Consider the following 19658-nt stretch of genomic DNA (forward strand, 5'->3'; position numbering starts at 1 on the left):
AGAAATGGCAAATGTTAAGTACAGTACCTGCAAATTGGATAACATCGTTAACATCGTTACGAGAGTAGGTGGAATAGTTCTCATGCGATATATACATAACTATTATTCTGTCATGTTTTATGCATTAACTTTTGTATTTATTGCAATTATGTTGTCTAGTCTAATGCAGAATTTCCTCATGCACATCTCTCACCAGATCTAATATTTTACATGGAAAACTAGACTTAGAGATAAGTAAATAAAAATAAACAAAATAAATCAACAGATTAAAACTAAGAGCGTATGTAGGTGCTGAGGCGATTTCTTAGCCAGATGACTGCGCCACTGCCACTCACCGTAACCAGTAACGTGCACCTCGTGAGTGCGTGACGAGTGAGCGAGTGCCATGTTATCACAATTTCCCTTTGATAATTGTTTCTTAATGATGGTGGCTGAACAATTAAAACTATCTTGGAACGAAAGGCATTCTCTCTCTCTCTCTCTCTCTCTCTCTCTCTCTCTCTCTCACACACACACACACACACACACACACACACACACACACACGTGAAAGTGAAAGTGATAATATAGCTCAGGGTCTGTTTTGGCAACATAAGTTCCAACGGTACACGAGTGCTGGTGTAAATCATGGCGCCATAGCATTCATCACACGTGCAGTGCTAAATTCCACAAATTCCTCTGCCAAACTGCCATGTCGTCGAAACTCACAGTATAAAGACTTGGTTACTGATTAGATGACTAACCAGAAATGGGATATTTTCCCTTCGTGATTTCACCATCAAAACAGCAAAAACGTTTATGTGTGAGTACAGGCGGAATCTCAATATTTAATTGCTAGAGCTGACACCAAAAAACACAGTGTTACAACGGAAAATCTCTGTAATTTTGATTTCGTAATTGAGGTGTTCGCAGATTAGAGCCGGACACTCCCATGGAAAACTCAAGACTCTAAAGTGTTCCTACGCCTTTATGGGTGGATTTTTTGCTGATACAATTTATTGACTGATTGTATCACGTGCAGAAAGAATTTCAACTCTACTTCACATAGGATTAAAGTTATGAGCTTCTGCTCAGCGTAACGGTTGGGTTGGGCCGGTGTCACATAGAATATTGACCCCCATGGAAAACTGACCAAGGGGTCACTTTTCTATTATAGAATTCTGACCCCCCTTATGGAAAAGTGACCCACAGCCTAACCTAACAAGCTAACCTAACCTAACCTAACCTAACTTAAATTTCACATAAGGGGTCTATTTTCTATAGGGTGAGTCAGTTTTCTATAATAGAAAAGTGATCTGGGGGTCAGATTTCCATGGGGTCAGATTTCCATGGGGTCAGATTTCTATATCACCCCGGGTCACTCATTTCCAAACTTAACTGAGGGTAAACGTCGCTCACTCGCTCGTAATAACTGGTGGCAATTAAATGCGCTACTGCCTATGGAGATATAAAGCTATGAATAACTGTGGTAGTAAACCTCTACTATAGGATATACAAATACGTGAGGCATAAATGTGACTCGGTAAATTTCGGAGAGAGAATCGGCAACGTCCCAAGGTGTATCAAAAGATTACAAAGGTATGCAAACATCAACAGACCTAGATGCTTTCGAGGCTTTACGTTATTGTATAGGTTATCACTAACATTATTATTCTGAGCCGAAGACAAGAACAACAAATCATGAAGGCTAGCCCACCCGTCAAAGCCTCTAGCCGAAACCAGTAAGTATTAAGGATAATTACTATCATGCAGCACTGAAAGACTGTCTTTAAAGTTTCATAGGATAGGATGGAATAAAGTAATATTTTAAAATGTCTTCCCCTGAGAGGTATATTGAGAGCAAGTCAAAACTGAATACCAGCATGTATTGTATGTGGTTCCGCATTTGTGACCACCACTCTTTGTACTGTAAAAGACATGAAATTTTAGAAATGTATTATTCTTTCCGACAAGGAGAGTATGTTTTCACCCCTATTTGTTTATTTATTTGTTTGTCAGTTACTAATATTACTCAAAAACTACAAGTGAGATTTGGACCAAATTTGGTGGATACGCAGTCTATGTACCAGGGAAAAGTCGATTAACTTTTTTGTTTGTTTATCTGTTAGCAGGATTACTAAAAAACTAAAAGAGAGATTTGTACCAAATTTGGTGAGTAGATAGGCCATGTCCAAGAAAACAATCGATTAACTTCTGGGACCGATCCGGATCATATTACAGATTGTGGATCCGAAAAACACTTTTTGTGACATCCTAATCAATGATAAGAAACCCTAACCCATTATGAAGACTGGTTTGGAAATTACTTTGCCCTTGTTGGAGAGGTGCACTCCGCTGAGTGCCCCTCTAGTTTAACCATATTCGTAATGAAAATAAATAATGATCCACTTCATTACGAAGTGTATGTATAGTCCAAGTGTCTGTGTTGTGTGTGTTTTGGATATTTTGTGTTGTGTTGTACACCCACAATATATATATATATATATATATATATATATATATATATATATATATATATATATATATATATATATATATATATATATATATATATATATATCGGCACTCTTTTAGCGTGATAAAATGTGACACACAGGACGACAGATCTGAAAATAAACTGAGTTAACGTGCCTGGTTGGTATCCCGATCAGCAGAGCCTTGGGTCCGTGTTCATAGTGGCACCAAAGGCTTCGCACCATCGCTTAGTAAGCAGTTTGTTTTGGTTCATTAAATATTATTGCCCTTCATGTTAAACAGAGTGTTTGAGTATCAACATAATTTTCAAAGAAATGGTAATTTGATGTGTGGCCTACAGTGCAGAGTAAATCACTAAGATGTGTTACGAAAGAACCCGAAGCCACTTTGAATTTAAGCACTGCTCATTTGATGCTCAAATAGTCCAAGCTGAAGCAGTTTCGTAGGCAACACATTCCGTACGTTATTTCCTAACATTATATGCAAATCGAGAACTCTCTGAGGTAGAATATCCTAAAATATGCCTACTGATCCCCCCCTCCACGATGTTATCATCATCTTCCTCAAACTGGTGATATACCATTCTCAGTTTCATAATCATTGCATTATTATATTCACGTGCCACTAATAATAATACTGTTGCAATACTACGATACATACTGTATACACTTTACATGCATTGTTCATGAGCTGTCGTGTATACTAAACTGTTAGGCCTATAAAGTTCGCCATCAGCCCATTCTTAAAATGCTAATGGTGATTGTCATTGTATCACAGCGTGTAAGAAAGTCCTGAGGTGGTAACCTCGGATACAATGGGTGCCAAGCAGACAAATAGCAGTTTGTTTTCTGTATTATTTAGTGGATGATGCTTTGCTGTTTTCAGACCTTACTTCGGCTCTTATGTCCATTGTTTTGAATTATTCGTTATACACGACATGGAGCTACGGGAGTTATAATATATTAGGAGAGAGAGAGAGAGAGAGAGAGAGAGAGAGAGAGAGAGAGAGAGAGAGAGAGAGAGAGAGAGAGAGAGAGAGAGAGAGATGAGAGGGGGGGACGGTGAAATTGAAGGAGGGAGGATCAAGTGTACCAGCACATACCACGGAGGCTATTCACGGCTTCTGTGACAGTGATAGTTGCAAAGGATATCGAAGCAAGGGGTGCCGATAATATTATTATTCTAGTGCGTGTACAGTATATATCGTATTGTTTTCGTTGAGTGACGCGAGCGCGTACATGCGTATGTGTGTGTGTGTGTGTGTGTACTGATGTTACCCTTTTATGTCTCGCTACTCTCATACTGTCCCGTCAGCTGTTCGGTGACCGCCACTTCAACATCGGCCACGACCTGGTGTCCCGCCTACACGCCCGCAACGTGAACGCAACGGGAGGCAGAGTCTACCTCTACACCCTCACCCACCGCGGCCAACGCTCCTTCAGCGACTACTACCCCACACAAGTCGGCAAACACTGTAAGACATCGGATCGAACTCTATTCTGAACCTTAAATTGTAAAGTGGAAAGCAAGCCCTGAAATCTCTGATGAGCTTTTAAGGAACTTTTTTTTAGGTTATATACTTCATAAAATATCAGAAACTGGGAGCTTGCATTTCACTTGGCGATTGAAAGTTTAACTATGCGGCCATCAGGGTCGTCTTTCAAGTGGGTTTGGTGATTTAGCAACATCTCTTCCTTGGCCAGGTTAGTTTGCAGAGTACTCCTCAGTATCTTCTTTTTTGGTGATGGAAACCGTGTAGATATTAGAAGGATATAATTAACATGCAAATGGAGATTAAGATGCTCTATAGGACCATATCGATAAGGGTGAGATGCCGCGAGACTTCCTATGGCGCGTTGAATACTGTCAATAGGGCCGTGTACATATGACGAGAGAGAACGCAAGCCTCCAGTCCGACAACTTACAAAAGTACCAGGCAAAGACGGAACATGGTTTTTTTCTTACCTGGGTACACTCTGTGATGCTTAGTGCACACTTATCAAGTTAACTAGTCAGATATCCAAAATATGACCATTATATACTGGGTGGTTGCCTTCCCTTCCTCGATTAAGATTTTAGTATGCGTCTCTTGGGGATGTATTTTCGGAGATTTCACCTCACTCCTGCCTCAACGATTTTTTTATTGTTTTATTTATTATTTATGCATTTATTTGTTGTCTGTTTCATCTTAACTCTCACAGGCTCGTGTGACTCACTTTCAGTTCAGGAAAATAATCTGGCGTTAGCTGCAATATATATATATTAAGAGGGTTGTCCCAACCATGAAAGAGTTAGACTGCTGTGCTCACGCTCAGCAAGGCAGTGTCACTTAGCGTTTACGGAACAAAGTACCACTTGTCCAGACCATGGCAGAGTTATCTTGTACAGCCAGGTGCCGTCATTACACACGCGTGCATGTGGTGAGGTGGGTGTTATGTTTTGTTCGGCATGTGTGTGTGTGTGTGTGTGTGTTTCTGTTTGTGTGTCTGTCTCTGTCTGTGTGGCTGTGTGGTGTCTGTCTGTGTGTCTATATGTCTGTCTGTGTGTCTCGATCTGTCTGCCTGTCACGGTCTGTCTGTCTGTCTGTCTGCCCCAGTTTGTCTCTTCCTGTCCGTCTCCGTTTGTCTGTCTGTCTCCGTCTGTCTTTCTTTGTCTGTTTCTGTCTGTCTGTCTGTCTTTCTGTCTCGGTCTGTCTGTTCCTGTCTTCTGTCTGCCTTTATGTCTATCTGTCTCACTTTGTCTGTCTGTCAGTCTGTCTGTCTCTGTCTGTCTGTTTGTCTGTCTGTTTGCCTGTCTGTCTGTCTGTCTGTCATTGTCTGTCCATTTGTCTGTTTGTCTTTATGTCTGTCTGTCTGGCTCTGACTGTCTTTCTGTCTGTCTGTCTGTCTGTCTTTCTGTCTGTCCGTCAGTCTGTTTGTCTGTCTTTGTGTCTGTCTATCTGTCTTTCTGCCTCTGTTTTTCTGTCTCTGTCCCTCTCTCTGTCTGTGTGTCTGTGTCTGCCTGTCTATCTCTGTCTATTTTTGTGTGGCTGCAACCAGAATAATTCAACATTTTTATCCGATTATAAGCAAACATGGTTTAAATGCTGAGGATCAGGCAAGAGATAACAGCACTTTGTTTGTATAAAGTAGGTCAAAGGTCATGGATACATGGTGAGGTCAACTTTAAAATATTATTCATTTGATTTATATTAAACTTGGAATAAGGACTGAGTGGGATTTGATATTAAGAACAATTAAAATCGGTCAAAAATCAAGGTCACTGGGCAACTCCAAAGTACGGTCTGTGTGTGACAGAATCACATGGCAAGGGCAACATAGGGAGTTTTGATTAGATGTAGACCAGACTTGGTGGAATGGCAGCGAGGAAGCCATGGATAAAGAGATTCGATTTTGGGAACAACAAAGGCTAAGGTTCAATTCAACCTGTGTGTGTGTGTGTGTGTGTGTGTGTGTGTGTGTGTGTGGATAAAATAGCTAAAATATTTTTTTTTCTTTATCTGATTCAGGTAAATTCCACCCGACCCACATGACGCCATTATCATTGTGTATGGTTCCCGTGCTCACAGGGTTACTAGTCCTCCAGTAGCTTCATTTGGCAGCCAGTTATGGTAGCAGAAGGATACACCATCACTGTCTGCATGTGGGTCTCTGCTATAGGCCTTGGTTTGTAGGTGTAAAGGCTGGAAATCAAAGTGAACATCAGGTTTCTACCACAGCAGCAGGGGCATGGCAACCCCTTCAGTGGTGTCCCAATGGACCTGGGAGGACATGGGAGGTTTTCCAAAGGCATATGCTGAATTTTTTTTGGGGGGGTGATTTTTTTGTGAAACAAGCCAAAATTTCCCTAGTTTTAGTCACTATTTTTATTACTCAGTTTCCATAACAAAGTGATGTGATTCTCAATCTTGTGTAATGTTAACTTAAAGTGCAAAGCCTAAAGTTCCTTCTTGTACATTTATTTTATCAAAGCTCTGTATTTAGTATTTTTTTCCAATTTTCCAATTTCGGGTGAAAAACACCCGGGGTTTGTGATAGTGTTACTAGAAAGAAGGGTTTGTGTTCTAGCGTTAAGGGTCAGCCAATGAGTGGACAAACTGATTTTTTTTTATTAAATTTTTTTTAATAAAGTGCCGATTGAGGCTTCAGTGGCACTGCCAGTTTAAACAGTTTTATTCTGATTTGAGCCAAATTTAGTGGAAAGGTTTAGGGGGTAGTGAATTCAAACAGGTTTTACTTGACATAGACCAAACTTGATGGAAATATTGAGGGTCAATAGAAGATTCATTGAATAGATTTTGGGAACAGTGAGTCAAATGTTATTATCGAAGTGCAAGGTCAGTTCAAACAATTTTAATCCGATCTGAGTCAAAACTGTTGGAGGCGTACTGCAATTTTGAAAACATTCTAATGAATGTCAAACCCATACACAGTAATAAAATCGTATATTCATCCTTCAGACTAACTGTAGAGCAGGGGTGTTGCACTTGCTGGGTACTGTTTCTTGTTATTAATTCAAACTTTGTTTCCAGAGAAGTTTGTTAACTTCTATAGACATCGCCAACTGAACAGTGAAATAATTATAGCCTCCATCATCACCTTCTCTGATAGTAAGCGTTCGTAGGCTGACTAACCATGTCCGGTGGTAGACCAAAATATAAACAAACAAATACTACATAGACAACGAATCCGATAGCGCATGGCTTAAGTGAAGCACTGTATGGGTCTGCGCTCCAGTGAACCACATTCCTGATGAAGACAAGTGATGCGCCATATGGAAATTCACCAGAGTGAAGCATCTTGTGTGAAAAAAAAAAAAAAATCCTTAGGCGTGGCTGACTAACCAGGCGGCCCCTCGAGATGCTCCAGCATTTAATAATGCATCAACTGATCATAGGGTTCTATATATTCGTGTATGCAAACTGATAAAAACCATGTTGATAGTGAAACATATAAGCGGCATACATAGAACATTAGGGTGAAATATGGTATGGAAGAAGTTTACAAAGTCTCCTGCTATTTACCCTCTACTTGATCATGGACCACTTACATTTCATTTTCTACCTACCATTTCACTACAAGTGTTAATAGTTTCACTAGGTTGACTGGTTTCATCATGCCGTCCCCAATAAATTTTATTCAAGTATTGGAAAGTTTCGTTATTAAGGGGCTACCCGATCTCATCTTCAGAACGCTGACCTTTTTTGGTTTTATCTTGTTATCTGCGGACATCTTTATCCAGTGTACGAATGAAATCTCAAAATAGAAGAAATCATAGAAGGCTATATCTAACTCTTTCAGTTCGAAATGTTACTTATGCCAGATATATTCGTCTGAAGACGACAAGAATAAACTAAAAAAATAAAATAAAAGCACCGAAATAAAAACTTTTTCCTTTGTTGTTCCCGCTATATTATTTTCTTCAACTTGGGAAACATCCTTCGTTCAGAGGGTGCTGAGCAATCTTTAATAAAGCTTTCTGACATCCATGTTCTATTAAATTCTTGCTTTCCGTAGTTCATTTTGTTCAATTTATTGTCTTCACAACGACTATACATTCGAGACTGTTCCGTTTGTCACATCTGGGACACGTGCATTGTATCGTTGGCCTTGGTTTATGCAGCTGTCAATAAGACCTAAATAATGTAGCAGAATATACTAAATATATTTTTTGCATTCTGTTGGTAAAACGATTAAGAAACTTTTCGTCATAATCTTGCCCTCTATGGCAGTGGCCGATAACAAAATGCCGAACAACAAATAAAGGAGTACGAGAATGTTATCCCCTTCAGTACAGTGACGTGTTTAAACTATTACTGGAGGATCTTCTTCAAGTTACAAATGGGTGTCAGTTAAGGCTGTAACTTACCCATTCAGTCTGAAAAGCCTCTCTTTTGTGCCGAAATAAATCGTCTGGAGATAGAAGAGATAGCCTATCAAATGACGTCATTGGGCTGAAGTAATTATTAAGTGGGTAAGCCTGTAAAGGGAAAAAGTATCACAAAACCACAATTGTTGAAGACAAGGTCCATATGATTGCCAACCTGGAATACTTTCTAACATCTCTTCCTTACCAAAGTATTTCTGCATAAGGCGCCTTAATATTTTCTCCTATGTTATTCATGCATCTCCGACGATATTACAATGGAATTAATGGCAAGCTGAGAGAATTGCCCAGTGTCATATGCAAACAAATCGCTAAGGAAGAGGGTTAAAAGTTCCTCTATTATTCCCCTGAATCTATTTCTTACTTTATCGCGTCCGTCACTTTCCTACTCTACTTATTATTGTACTGTACAGGGAATCGCCTATGAGTAACTAAACATACCAAAGCTAAATCAACTTGGGAACATTAGCTATCAGAGCAAACTAAGAACCAGAAGAGGTGAAATATTAGGTGAACTTTTAATGATAAGGCCCAGTGACTGAGTACGACATCTACATTCAGGGGTGTGTCACGTGGACGACCTGTTCTACCTGTTCACGGGCGAGAACACGCTGTGGAGGCCGCTGGAGAGGGAGGAAGACCTGCGCCTCAGGGATATCATCACCCAAATGTGGATGAACTTCGCTGAAACAGGGTAGACTTTACTATTATTATTATTATTATTATTATTATTATTATTATTATTGTTGTTGTTGTTGTTGTTGTTGTTGATGTTGTTGTTGCTCTATTAATTTTATTATCATTGGCTCTATTTATTGATCACGACGCCTGATGGCCTAGTGTGTTAAGGCCATCTAACCGAGCACCTGGTAGTCGATTGAGTCATGTCACCCTCACAGGATGACTGATGGTCTAATGGGACAAGGCGCTTCAATCGGACGTAGATAATAACCTAGGAATAATATGAATTGGTGGCAAACGTACGGCCAACCATTTGGTTACTGTTCTCTTAAAAGCTGGGACTAAGTAGCCCAGCCCCGTACCTTATGCTCTTGATGGTTTAACAATGGATTCAGTGATGAATGATAGATTCTTTATAACTGGATGCTTTGTGGTTCACTGGGATGCCTAATGGTTTAGCGGGCTAAGCCACTCCGAACCGGACGCTAGATGGTCTATTTTGAACCGGATACCTGGTGGTCTAATGAGTTTAGGCAATGCAGCCGCAGGCCTGGTGGTCTGTTGAGTATAGTAGCTGTGGTGAATAAGGGTGGCGTCTTTTTTTTTTTATTATTATTATTATTTAGCGTAAGAGAGACTCCTGGTGATGAAGGGGCTAATGAAGGTTGTATCAAACTCCTCCTAAGCAACGCCTTCTATAGAGAGTTGTGACAACTGGCGACTTGGCGATTCATTGTCTCCCACCCACTGCCAGTGCTCGCTCAACCGTTCTGCACTGCCTGCTGTTATTATTTCCATCATATTTGTTTTAATTCTTACTCATGACTGCCTAAATCGTTTATGAGACAATGGTTAGGCAGGATGTAACTATCAAATAGTTTTATTATTAATCCACATTGCAATCAATCAAACCACGATGACAGACTAACTGTGAGGGTGTATTAGAGGCAGAGAAGGGGATGGGGAGGAGGGGGAGAAGGCAGCAGCAGTAGCGAAGGCTGAGGGAAGAAGAGAGGATCAAAGTGAGGGTGATATGAGTTGGATTGAAGGAACCTGATTTCACTGGAAAAGATCACACAGAGATTATTTGTTTAATAGACTGATAGACAGAGATAGAGATAGACAGATAGACAGTGCTGTATCCATGATGTAGAATTAACTAAATATGAATATTAATGTGGTAAAACTTTAGAGCACACAAAAGCCACCTATAGAGAATATTTTTTACGTTAAATTCTGTGCAGGCCGGTGAAATACACATGAATCTCATAAGATTATCACATCAGGCTACTACTTAAGCCTAGCAACAACTTCCCGCATTGTCATACTTTCTCTCCTAAGGCCATAAATACGTGACTGGTTTGACTCAGCTTTTCTACTGTTTTGCTGTAGTTGTCGGAGAATGTACAGCCTTACTGTATAAAACTTATGTAGCAACTCCATTTTACTGAATATCACTGAGGAAGATTGATCTCATGAGTACACACTATGCCCTGCTGTACTAAGGTGACAAATTGTTTTTACTTAGCAGATGGCTGTTTCTATCCCGAAATAAGATTTCTTCCCGCATAAACAAGAGCATGCAGTCGTGGCTACACTTCACTAGCCATTCAGACCTGTACTCTTTGATGTGGATGAGTCTATTATGCATGCCATCATCTTTCTCCATGTGCTTCAAAATAGCCTCAGAGCATGAAGAACAGTTACGTTTTCCTCCTGTTACCTTGTTTATACAATAGCCAGCCACGCAATGGTGACTAGTCCTTTCTGTGCTGCAGGGATCAATTTCTAATGGAACATTTTGGGATACGATATTAGATACAGTATATCATCATCGTTCTCGTCAATTTCTTCGTTGGTTATGGTCAGTGATGGGTCCTGTTGATTTGCAAAGAACTCTACCAAGTAATCTCCGTCATCATCCTGATTGTTTGCCTTAGCTAGACACTTGAATTGTGCAACAATTATGGTCTTCAGAGCATTCCTGAAATCTGCTATTGACACAGGGTTTTTCATTCTGATACACTCGAACAAATTTTCAAGACAATCCTGTGTGTATCCTGATGTAGGAAGTATCAGTATCCTCGAGACAGTTCTACGTGGATGCCCTTGACAGAGTTTGTGCTAATATTACACCAATTTGAACAGGTTTCCATTGTTTCCTCGTGCCTGTTGATAGATCAATAAATCCTTGAATAGCCAGTTAAAGATGAGCAGTTGCCTCATCATATGCTGAAGGATTATTATTGCTGAGTGCCAGCCCAGCATGTCTACTGGAAATTAGATTAAACCATCGTTCGTTCAGCACAAGCCGTTCTGAGGTATGCAACATCGAGTCCTTGGCACTTAAATAAGCCAATTCCTGAACACAGTGAGTGACTAAAGATGTTTAGAGCTCCAGAAACTAGCAATTTTTGATAATACGACGGATTTTCACTTAATTTCACAGTCTTGGTGCAAGCTTCAGGTCTTTATCAGCTTGAAATGAGAGTAAAGCCTTGATGTGATCAACGGTCACCTTATTAGTCTGTAGATTGAACCTGTTGACAATGTGCTCGCTCAGAGTAACAAGTCCCTTCCAAGTATTGCTATGCAGTACTAAGTCCCCTACCGGATGATAACCACACATATGTGCTGTGTATACAATGTGGGTATGACAGCAATAAGTATGTACATCCATTCAGTGATCTTCCCAGACAACACACAGAGCGGACACAAATGTATGTATGGCTGTGAAGTATGACAGCACACGACATTGTTTGAGCCCCAAGTACGACATTGGCCATGGGAGAAGATGGTGATTACCTGTGCAGTAAAGGAAGAGCATATTCGCAGGCTCAAACGTACAGAAATGACAGTCATTAGATGAGCGTGCAGTGCGTCCTTGAATGCAGGGCCTGGGGAGGCTAGGTTTACGGTGGAAGAGTTGAGAGGGAGGATGGGACTGGAGTGTATTGGTTTTAAGATGAGGAGAGGTAAATTGAGATAGTTTGAGCATATGGAGAGGATGGGGGATGACAAGTGGGTGCAGAGAGTGAGAAGTGTTAACGTTAGGGATAGGACTGCAAGAGGAAGACCGAAAAAGACCTGGAACGAAGTCACTAAGTGTGACCTCAGGGATAAGTTATATATTGAATAGGCAGACTGCCAGAGATCGACCAACTTTGGAGAGCCCCTATGACCAAGGCCGAGGCATGCAAGCATGTTGGAGCCTTTACAAACAAAACGAAACGAACGATTATAATATATATTATTATGATTATTATTATTATTATTATTATTTTTATTATTATTATTATTATTATTATTATTATTATTATTATTATTATTTTTATTATTATTATTATTGTTGTTGTTGTTGTTGTTGTTGTTGTTGTTGTTGTTGTTGTTGTTGTGTTGTTGTTGTTATTGTATTTGTATATGGATGGAGTTACAAAAGTGATACAAGGTAGGCAGTGGATGACTGAGAGGCCAAAATGAGAGACGGCAGCTTTTGAACTCCAGTTTTGTCTGCAGATGCTACTGTCTTGTTAAGTGAAAACGAGGGGGAACTGCATGACTTACTGAACGAGTTTGAGAGAGTATGTAAAAAATGGAATGTAAAGGTGGATGTACGGAAGAGTACAGTTGTGGACTTCGAGAGAAATGAAGTCACTGAATGGACAACGGGGCTTGATAGTAAGAAAATGGAAAATGGAAGTGCATATAAGTAATTAGGTAGTGTGAGGAGTAGGGAAAGTCTGGCCCCCAACCTATAGACCGCGGGCGCCGGGCCGCCCTGGGAGCCTTATTATGGAGCCCGCGGGGTGCCTTGGAAACTTATATGCTGTATTTATTTCCCGTTCTCAGAGATATATGAAAAAATAAGTAGATTATATATATATATATATATATATATATATATATATATATATATATATATATATATATATATATATATATATGCCTACATGCGTATGTGTGTGTGTATCTGAATTTGATTTTTTTCTTGGCGCCCTCCACTACATTAACATTGGTAAATATGGCCCAAAGCCATCAAAAGGTTGGGGACCGCTGGAACACTACAGGACGAAGTGCTTGAAAGCGTACACAGGGCAGAAAGCGTGCTGGTTCATTGATGGCAGTTAAGAAATAAGGAAGTGAGTATGGAAGTAAAAATGTCGTTTCATGATGGTACTGTGATCCCCAGTCTAATGTATGGAAGCGAAGCTTCGAAGTTGTTCGAAGGGCACAAGTCAATAGTGAGAGCAATGAAAATGAGTTATCTGAAAGAAGCATGTGGAGTTACATGGAGAGACAGACTGACAAATAACGAAGTGAAAGAGCGTTATGGTGTGGAAGTGCGTGTGATGGAAAGCGTTAGGAAAATACAGTGAGGTGGTTTGAAGAGGATGGAGAGTGAGAAACTAATCATCATCTCATCCTGTGTTGTCCATAAGAAGCGCAGGATCCCGGGGTTGGTTCTGACATTCAAGATGAGAGTGACCTGCCTCACTCATCACTGAGTGACATTACGTGAGCAATATACCCCAAACACCCTTTGGGAAGAAACTGCACAGGCTCAATCCGATTGGAGCGCCTTAATTGCCCACTAAACCACCATGCGCCGTAATTTGGTTATATGGTTACCACCCGGCATAGTAAATGGTTTCCTAGTGTACAGGAAACTATTTGGCGTGTAGAGTCACTCATAGGCAGAAGAAGTTGAGAGAATGAAGGAAAAAGACAGAAGAGAGAGTGTAAAGTCACCCGTAGGCAGAAGGAAAAGGAAAGAATGAAGTAAAGACAGAAGAGGAAGGAAGGAAGGAATGGAGGAAAGGTCAGTCACCCGAGGGCAGCACTACATCGAGTGAAGGAGATCATATGTTAGTGAAGTCGGGTAGAGGGCAGGGGAGACCGAGGATGAGATGGAGAGATGGAGTAGAGAGATATGTGTGAGAGAGGGGTGTAGGTTGGAGCAAGGACAGCGAATTAGTAGAGAACATGGCGACATGGGGGGGATTTGTTTGTGGCCACCTCTAACAGTATTAAAGAGTCTGGCTATAAATAGATGGATTGATAGATTACATTTATTATGTGATTGATGATGATGTGATTGGTGTTGATAATGATGTTGATGAAAATATTGATGATAATGATGACGCTGACGAAATAAATGATAAAGATGATGATGATGATGACGATGATGATGATGATGATGATGACGATGATGATGACGATGATGATGACGATGATGATGATGACGATGATGATGACGATGATGATGATAATGATGATGATTACACTGATCTAGATGACATTGATGTGACCCTCAGGAACCCGACTCCTGATGCCTCGCTGGGGTTCGCATGGGAGGCGACGGACCCAGCCACCTTGCGCCACCTCAACCTCACCCTCAGCCCTTCAATGATGCCCTACCAGCGACAGGAGGTGAGTCCCATTATTCTTTGGTGCCACTGAGTTCATGAGACGTGAATAACAAGAGTCTGTGGTAAGCAAGAAGAAAATACGAAGTCCTGTATTCTAGTCTGCGGCTCTGTCCATCATAAGCGGGAAGTAAATACGGAAATCTTATTCTGGTGTGAGTTTCTTGTATCGGTCATTGTAAGCGGCAATTAAATACGAAGTTCTACATTCCGGACTACGGTGAGCGTTGTAGCAATAAGGGTAATCTGTCTTCAGCAGGAATTTAATATGAGCACAATGTTCTTTATTCTTGGTTGTAGATGGTTCTATGAGGAGAGTATTCCAGTCTGCTTTTATTTCTCGTTAGGTGAACAGTACCATCCCGTGCAAGGTATAATAAATGCAATCTTTTTTGTCGTTCTTGGTTACTCTGTGAAATAAATATCCCAGACTTGAGTTTCTACGATGTGAATAGGGTAGTCCAACATAAGCGGAATTAAATCCAAAGTTGCATCATCTTGGCCAACACTTTTTTTTTTACATAGTGCGTGATCTAAATTTCTCATTAATTTAAGAGAATTGTTTGACGTTAGCCGAAGTAAAGTGAATAGGTTGTATTTGCCTGCTTGATGGGCTAGATAGTGTTTCGATTATTGCGATCCAAGCCTGGGATATTCATTTTCTTTCTTTCTTTTATTATTATTTTGTGTGTGTGTGTGTGTGTGTGTGTGTGTGTGTGTGTGTGTGTGTGTGTGTGTGTGTGTGTGTGTGTGTGTGTGTGTGTGTGTGTGTGTGTGTGTGTGTGTGTGTGTGTGTGTGTGTGTGTGTGTGTGTGTGTGTGTGTGTGTGTGTGTGTGTGTGTGTGTGTGTTTGGGGAACGGTTCAAGCTCTTGCTGCTGGGACGTAGGAATTAGGCTGTAGCACCAGCCAATCAGGGCGGTACTCCCGAGGAGGATGAGAATGCTGGTGATAGGAAAAGTTGGAGCTCTGCTTTCACTAGCCATTTGGATATCCAGACCATCTCCCTTTGCTGACCTTTCACGGTGACACTAACACGGAGAGTAGGCCAGGATACTTTCCTAAACATTTCTCTCTCTCTCTCTCTCTCTCTCTCATGCAGTACTCTACATGCGCTCTGTATGTCACACACCATACCACACTACGTCACTGGGGTTGATGCCAGCAAGGGTATGCAGTTAGAAAAATTTGCCCCTGCTACCTGGTGGCGGACCTAAGGGGAGGCGGGGCACCGACTCCGGCAGCGTATTTTTTGCATCCGGGATGGGATCCGGCTCGGATCTGTGTCAGAGGGTATAGGGCACTGCGATTCACAGGCTGCTGCTTCCACCCGATATAGAGGGGCCTGAACCTGGAAGCAGCACTCCAGAAAGATGCTTTATCAGTGGGTGACTGTATAATGGTGGGGCGCTACAGTCCCACTGTGTGCTTGGAGGGTGTCCCTGTAGCTGTCCTGGCGGGGTGCCCCGAGGCCATTGCCACAGCCACTGGCCATGGCTGGTGGGCTATGTGTCCCAGGACCCATGACTGACCGTGGGGCTGTGTGTGTGGGGGGGAGGGGCTGTGGTCTTTCTATTCCTCTATTTTACCGACTAATGAAATAATGAGAAAATGGTATAAAAACAAGCCTGAGGAAATTAAATCGCCCAGGAGGTTCAGAGTGGCATTAGTATGAAGGGTGGAGCGGGGAAAGTAGCTGAGACACTGAGTAGGAGGCGGGTGTATTTTGGTTGTGTACAGGAAGTTAGATGTAGGGGAGGATCAGCCAGAATAATTTTCGGAAGGGTCCGAAGGTATTAGCTAGTTTGGCAGGGAAGTGTAAGCGGATATGGTGGCATGGGTTAGCTGGTTGAGGAAAAAGGGGTGAAATGCATCATGAACCTGAAAGTGAACGAAAGAATTATAGCAGTGAAAATAATGTTCAGTAAACTCATTATTTCATATACTGTATATCAGTTTATGCTTCACAGGCTGGCTTGGATAATGTTGAAAAATATGGATTCTGGGATGACTTGATACGTGTGTAAAGTGGTATGGACAATGAAGAAGCTGCAGTTTTGGGATGGAAATTATATGGTCATGTGGGTGAAGCAGCTTAAGGATATGAAGGAGTACAGAGGGATATGCGTTTGGTATGGGGAATGTGGAAGGGAAAGGATACTCGAATCTGGGGGGAGAGGGGGAGCAATGAACATGATTGTGTGCAACACACATTTCAAGTAAAGGGAGAGTACGTTGATTACAAATTAGTCTGGGGGAAACAAAAGCCAGATAGACAATTTCCTGGGAAGGAGGGCCGATAAGCGATGACTGAGGGAAGTTAAAGGTATCGGGAGTGAAGAGGATGTGTAACAACACCGATGGCCTATATGTGACGTGGTGCACAATGAACGGGTGGTGAACAAGGGGACCGATGCACCAAGGAGGAAAATATGGAAGGGTAAAAATCAAGCAGTAAGGGTTGCCTTCCATACCGAGATGAGCAGAGTTGTGATTGAACAGCGAGCTGTTGGTACCAGTCTTAATGAACATTACAGAGCTCTCAGGAACAATCTCCAGAGAGTTACACATTCAGCGTGTGGATGGACAGGAAGCCCACCAAGACATACGGTATCATGGTGTTGGGATGAGAATGCAAAAGCTGCAATTAAGGAGAATGGAAAGCTTTTCCGGGAATAGAAAAATTGTGCCAAGTGTAGGACTAGAAGGGAGGCATATAGGACAAAATCTGAGTCTCAGATACTTTACTAGAAGACTTAAATAGCACTGAAAGGATGAATATGGCATTTAAGGTGGCAAATCAGATGAAGAGGAAGAACAAGGATATCAAAGGTGAAGCGTGAGTGAAGAATGATGAAGGAAAGGTAGTGACAGACAGTGAGGATATATAAGACGCCTAGAGAGAGCTTTAGATCTGGTTGCTGAATGAGGAATCTGACTGGAACAAGGAAGGTTTGGAGTCAGTGGATCCAGGGTTTGGCCCGTGGACTCTGACTGACGTTTATACTGTGAGGAAGGCAATAGGCAGAATGCAGTTGGGGAAGGTGGCAGGTGTGTCTGGGTTGACTGCTGAAATGCTGAAGGCCTCAGGAGATATGTAAGTGAGTTTAGTTACTGATATGAAGGAGATATGTAAGTGAGTTTAGTTACTGATATGATATATACGATTTTATATACGTGTGTTGCCCAAATTACTGGCTGATGAGTGTGATTGTAAATGGGTACAGAGCAAAGGGTGATGCCCTGGAAAGAAGAATTTAGAGAGGTATAACACTTTTAGACCAGATAATAATTGTACTTGGGAGAGTAGTAGAAGGAATGGTTAGGGAAGGAGTGATGCCCTGGAAAGAGGAAATTATAGAGGCATAACACTTTTAGACCAGATAATAATTGTACTGGAGAGAGTCCTAGAAGGTATGGTTAGGGAAGGAGTAAATATTGACAAGATGCGGTTTGGGTTGATATCAGGCAAAAAGACCACTGATTCCATATTCATTATCTGACAGCTTCAGAAAAAATATATAGGAAAGAAACGGGAGTTGTACTTTGTTTTAGTTGATTTGGATGGGTTTGGCAGAGTCCCTAGAGAGGTGTTGAAGTGGGGAATGAGAAAGCTTGAGCTCGTGGAGTGGCTATTTTAAAGTGGTTATGGCTACTTATGTGGGTGCTCTCACCCAAGAGGGAGTGAATGGAGATTAGAATGATGAACATTCCGTGAACGTTGTCATGCATCACAGGTCAGTCTTGAGCCCCTTATTGTTTGTTATGGTGCTTGATGCTCTCTCATGTGACTTCAGAAATGGACTCCCATGGAAGGGGTTGTATGCTGATGACTTGATGTTGATTGCAGAGAATGTAAGGGAGGCGGAGGAAAGATTTGGGAAGTGGAGAGACAGAATATGACACAAAAGTTCAAGAGTAAATTTGAATATAAGTGATGATATCTACGGCTGGAAGCAGTAATGTCAAAGCAATGGGAAAGTGGCCATGTGCAATTTGCCACAATGGTGTGGAAAGCAACTCCATCTTATGCAGTACTGTATATGTGGCAAGTGGATGTGTAAGAAATACATTGCAAGATAATGCTGATTTTGTGTGTTTGGTGTGTTGGAGAATGTAGAGATTGTCGGATGTGAAACCATTAATCTTGCTGGTGATTCTCTTGAGTGTGTGGAAGGATTTTGCTATTTAGGGAATATGTTATGTGCTGGAGGTGGGGATGGAGCTAGCTCTACGGCTAGGGTAAGGAATGGTTGAAGGAATTTCAGAGAGTTGTTGCCTGTCCTGACATTGAGAGGGCTCTCCCTCAGTGCTATGGGATCGTTGTATGTGGCATGTGTTAGGAGTGTAATTCTGTATGGTAGTGATACCTGGGCATTAAAGAAAGAGGGTATTCATAGGGCCAAGTGTATAGAAACGACAATGATTAGGTGGCTATCTAGTGCGTCCTTGAACTCGAGGTCCTTGGGGGCTGGAGGTGGCTAAGTTTACAACTCAAGATTTGAGAAGAAGGATTGGACCGGAGCGCATTGGTGCTGTGATGAGGTGGTGTAGCTAGAGATGGTCTGGGTATGTTGAAAGGATAGTGGATGAACATTGGATGCGAAAAGTGAGAAGTGTGAACTTCGGGGGTATGACTGCGAGAGGCAGACCTAAATAAGACCTGGGACGAGGTCATTCAGTGTGACCTCAGGGATGAAGGACTGAATAGGAAGGCTACCCGAGATCGAGCAGCATGGAAAACCGCCATTAGGTGACCAAGGCCGACTTATGCAAGTATATTGGACCTTTTTATAAACTCTATGTTGAAATATGACACCACGAATAAAATTATTCAGCTCATGGTAAGATCTCTCGTAGTGATGGGGTTAATGAAATTTAGATTCAATCCCTCCGTTTAGACAGTCTCATCTCAGCTAAAAAAAATCACCTGGAAATACCTTGGTCAAAATGAACGAGTCATTAGACTGCAACAGTTGACAACATTTCAAACTCCCTCGAACCGAAGCTGCGTTGTTCTAACCTCATTTTATAGAGATTCTTATTCTGGCTACAGCATCTGATGGGCAGTGTACCTTCAGATGATTTTATTAAACTCTGTGGAGATCTGTCGAACTGAGATGTTTAATACAGCTTTCGTTAACTTCACCCTAAGGACGTCCATTGTACTTGTGCAACTTCCAAACTATTGT

At 41.5% G+C, this 19658-nt stretch overlaps 1 protein-coding gene across 1 annotated transcript in view; it reads left to right on the top strand.

Annotated features, from left to right (window-relative positions):
• LOC145394482 (venom carboxylesterase-6-like) overlaps window positions 1-19658 on the top strand; it is a 145121-nt gene that overhangs the window by 115027 nt on the left and 10436 nt on the right. Inside the window, exons 10-12 of the mRNA XM_080268335.1 lie at window positions 3790-3949; window positions 8923-9055; window positions 14358-14472. Of these exons, the coding sequence (XP_080124461.1) occupies window positions 3790-3949; window positions 8923-9055; window positions 14358-14472 (408 nt within the window). The remainder of the gene's footprint in view (window positions 1-3789; window positions 3950-8922; window positions 9056-14357; window positions 14473-19658) is intronic.

Source organism: Coenobita brevimanus, chromosome 27 (genome assembly GCF_032717465.1).
Source record: "Coenobita brevimanus isolate Jiangsu-jjx chromosome 27, ASM3271746v2, whole genome shotgun sequence".
NCBI lineage: Eukaryota > Metazoa > Arthropoda > Malacostraca > Decapoda > Coenobitidae > Coenobita > Coenobita brevimanus.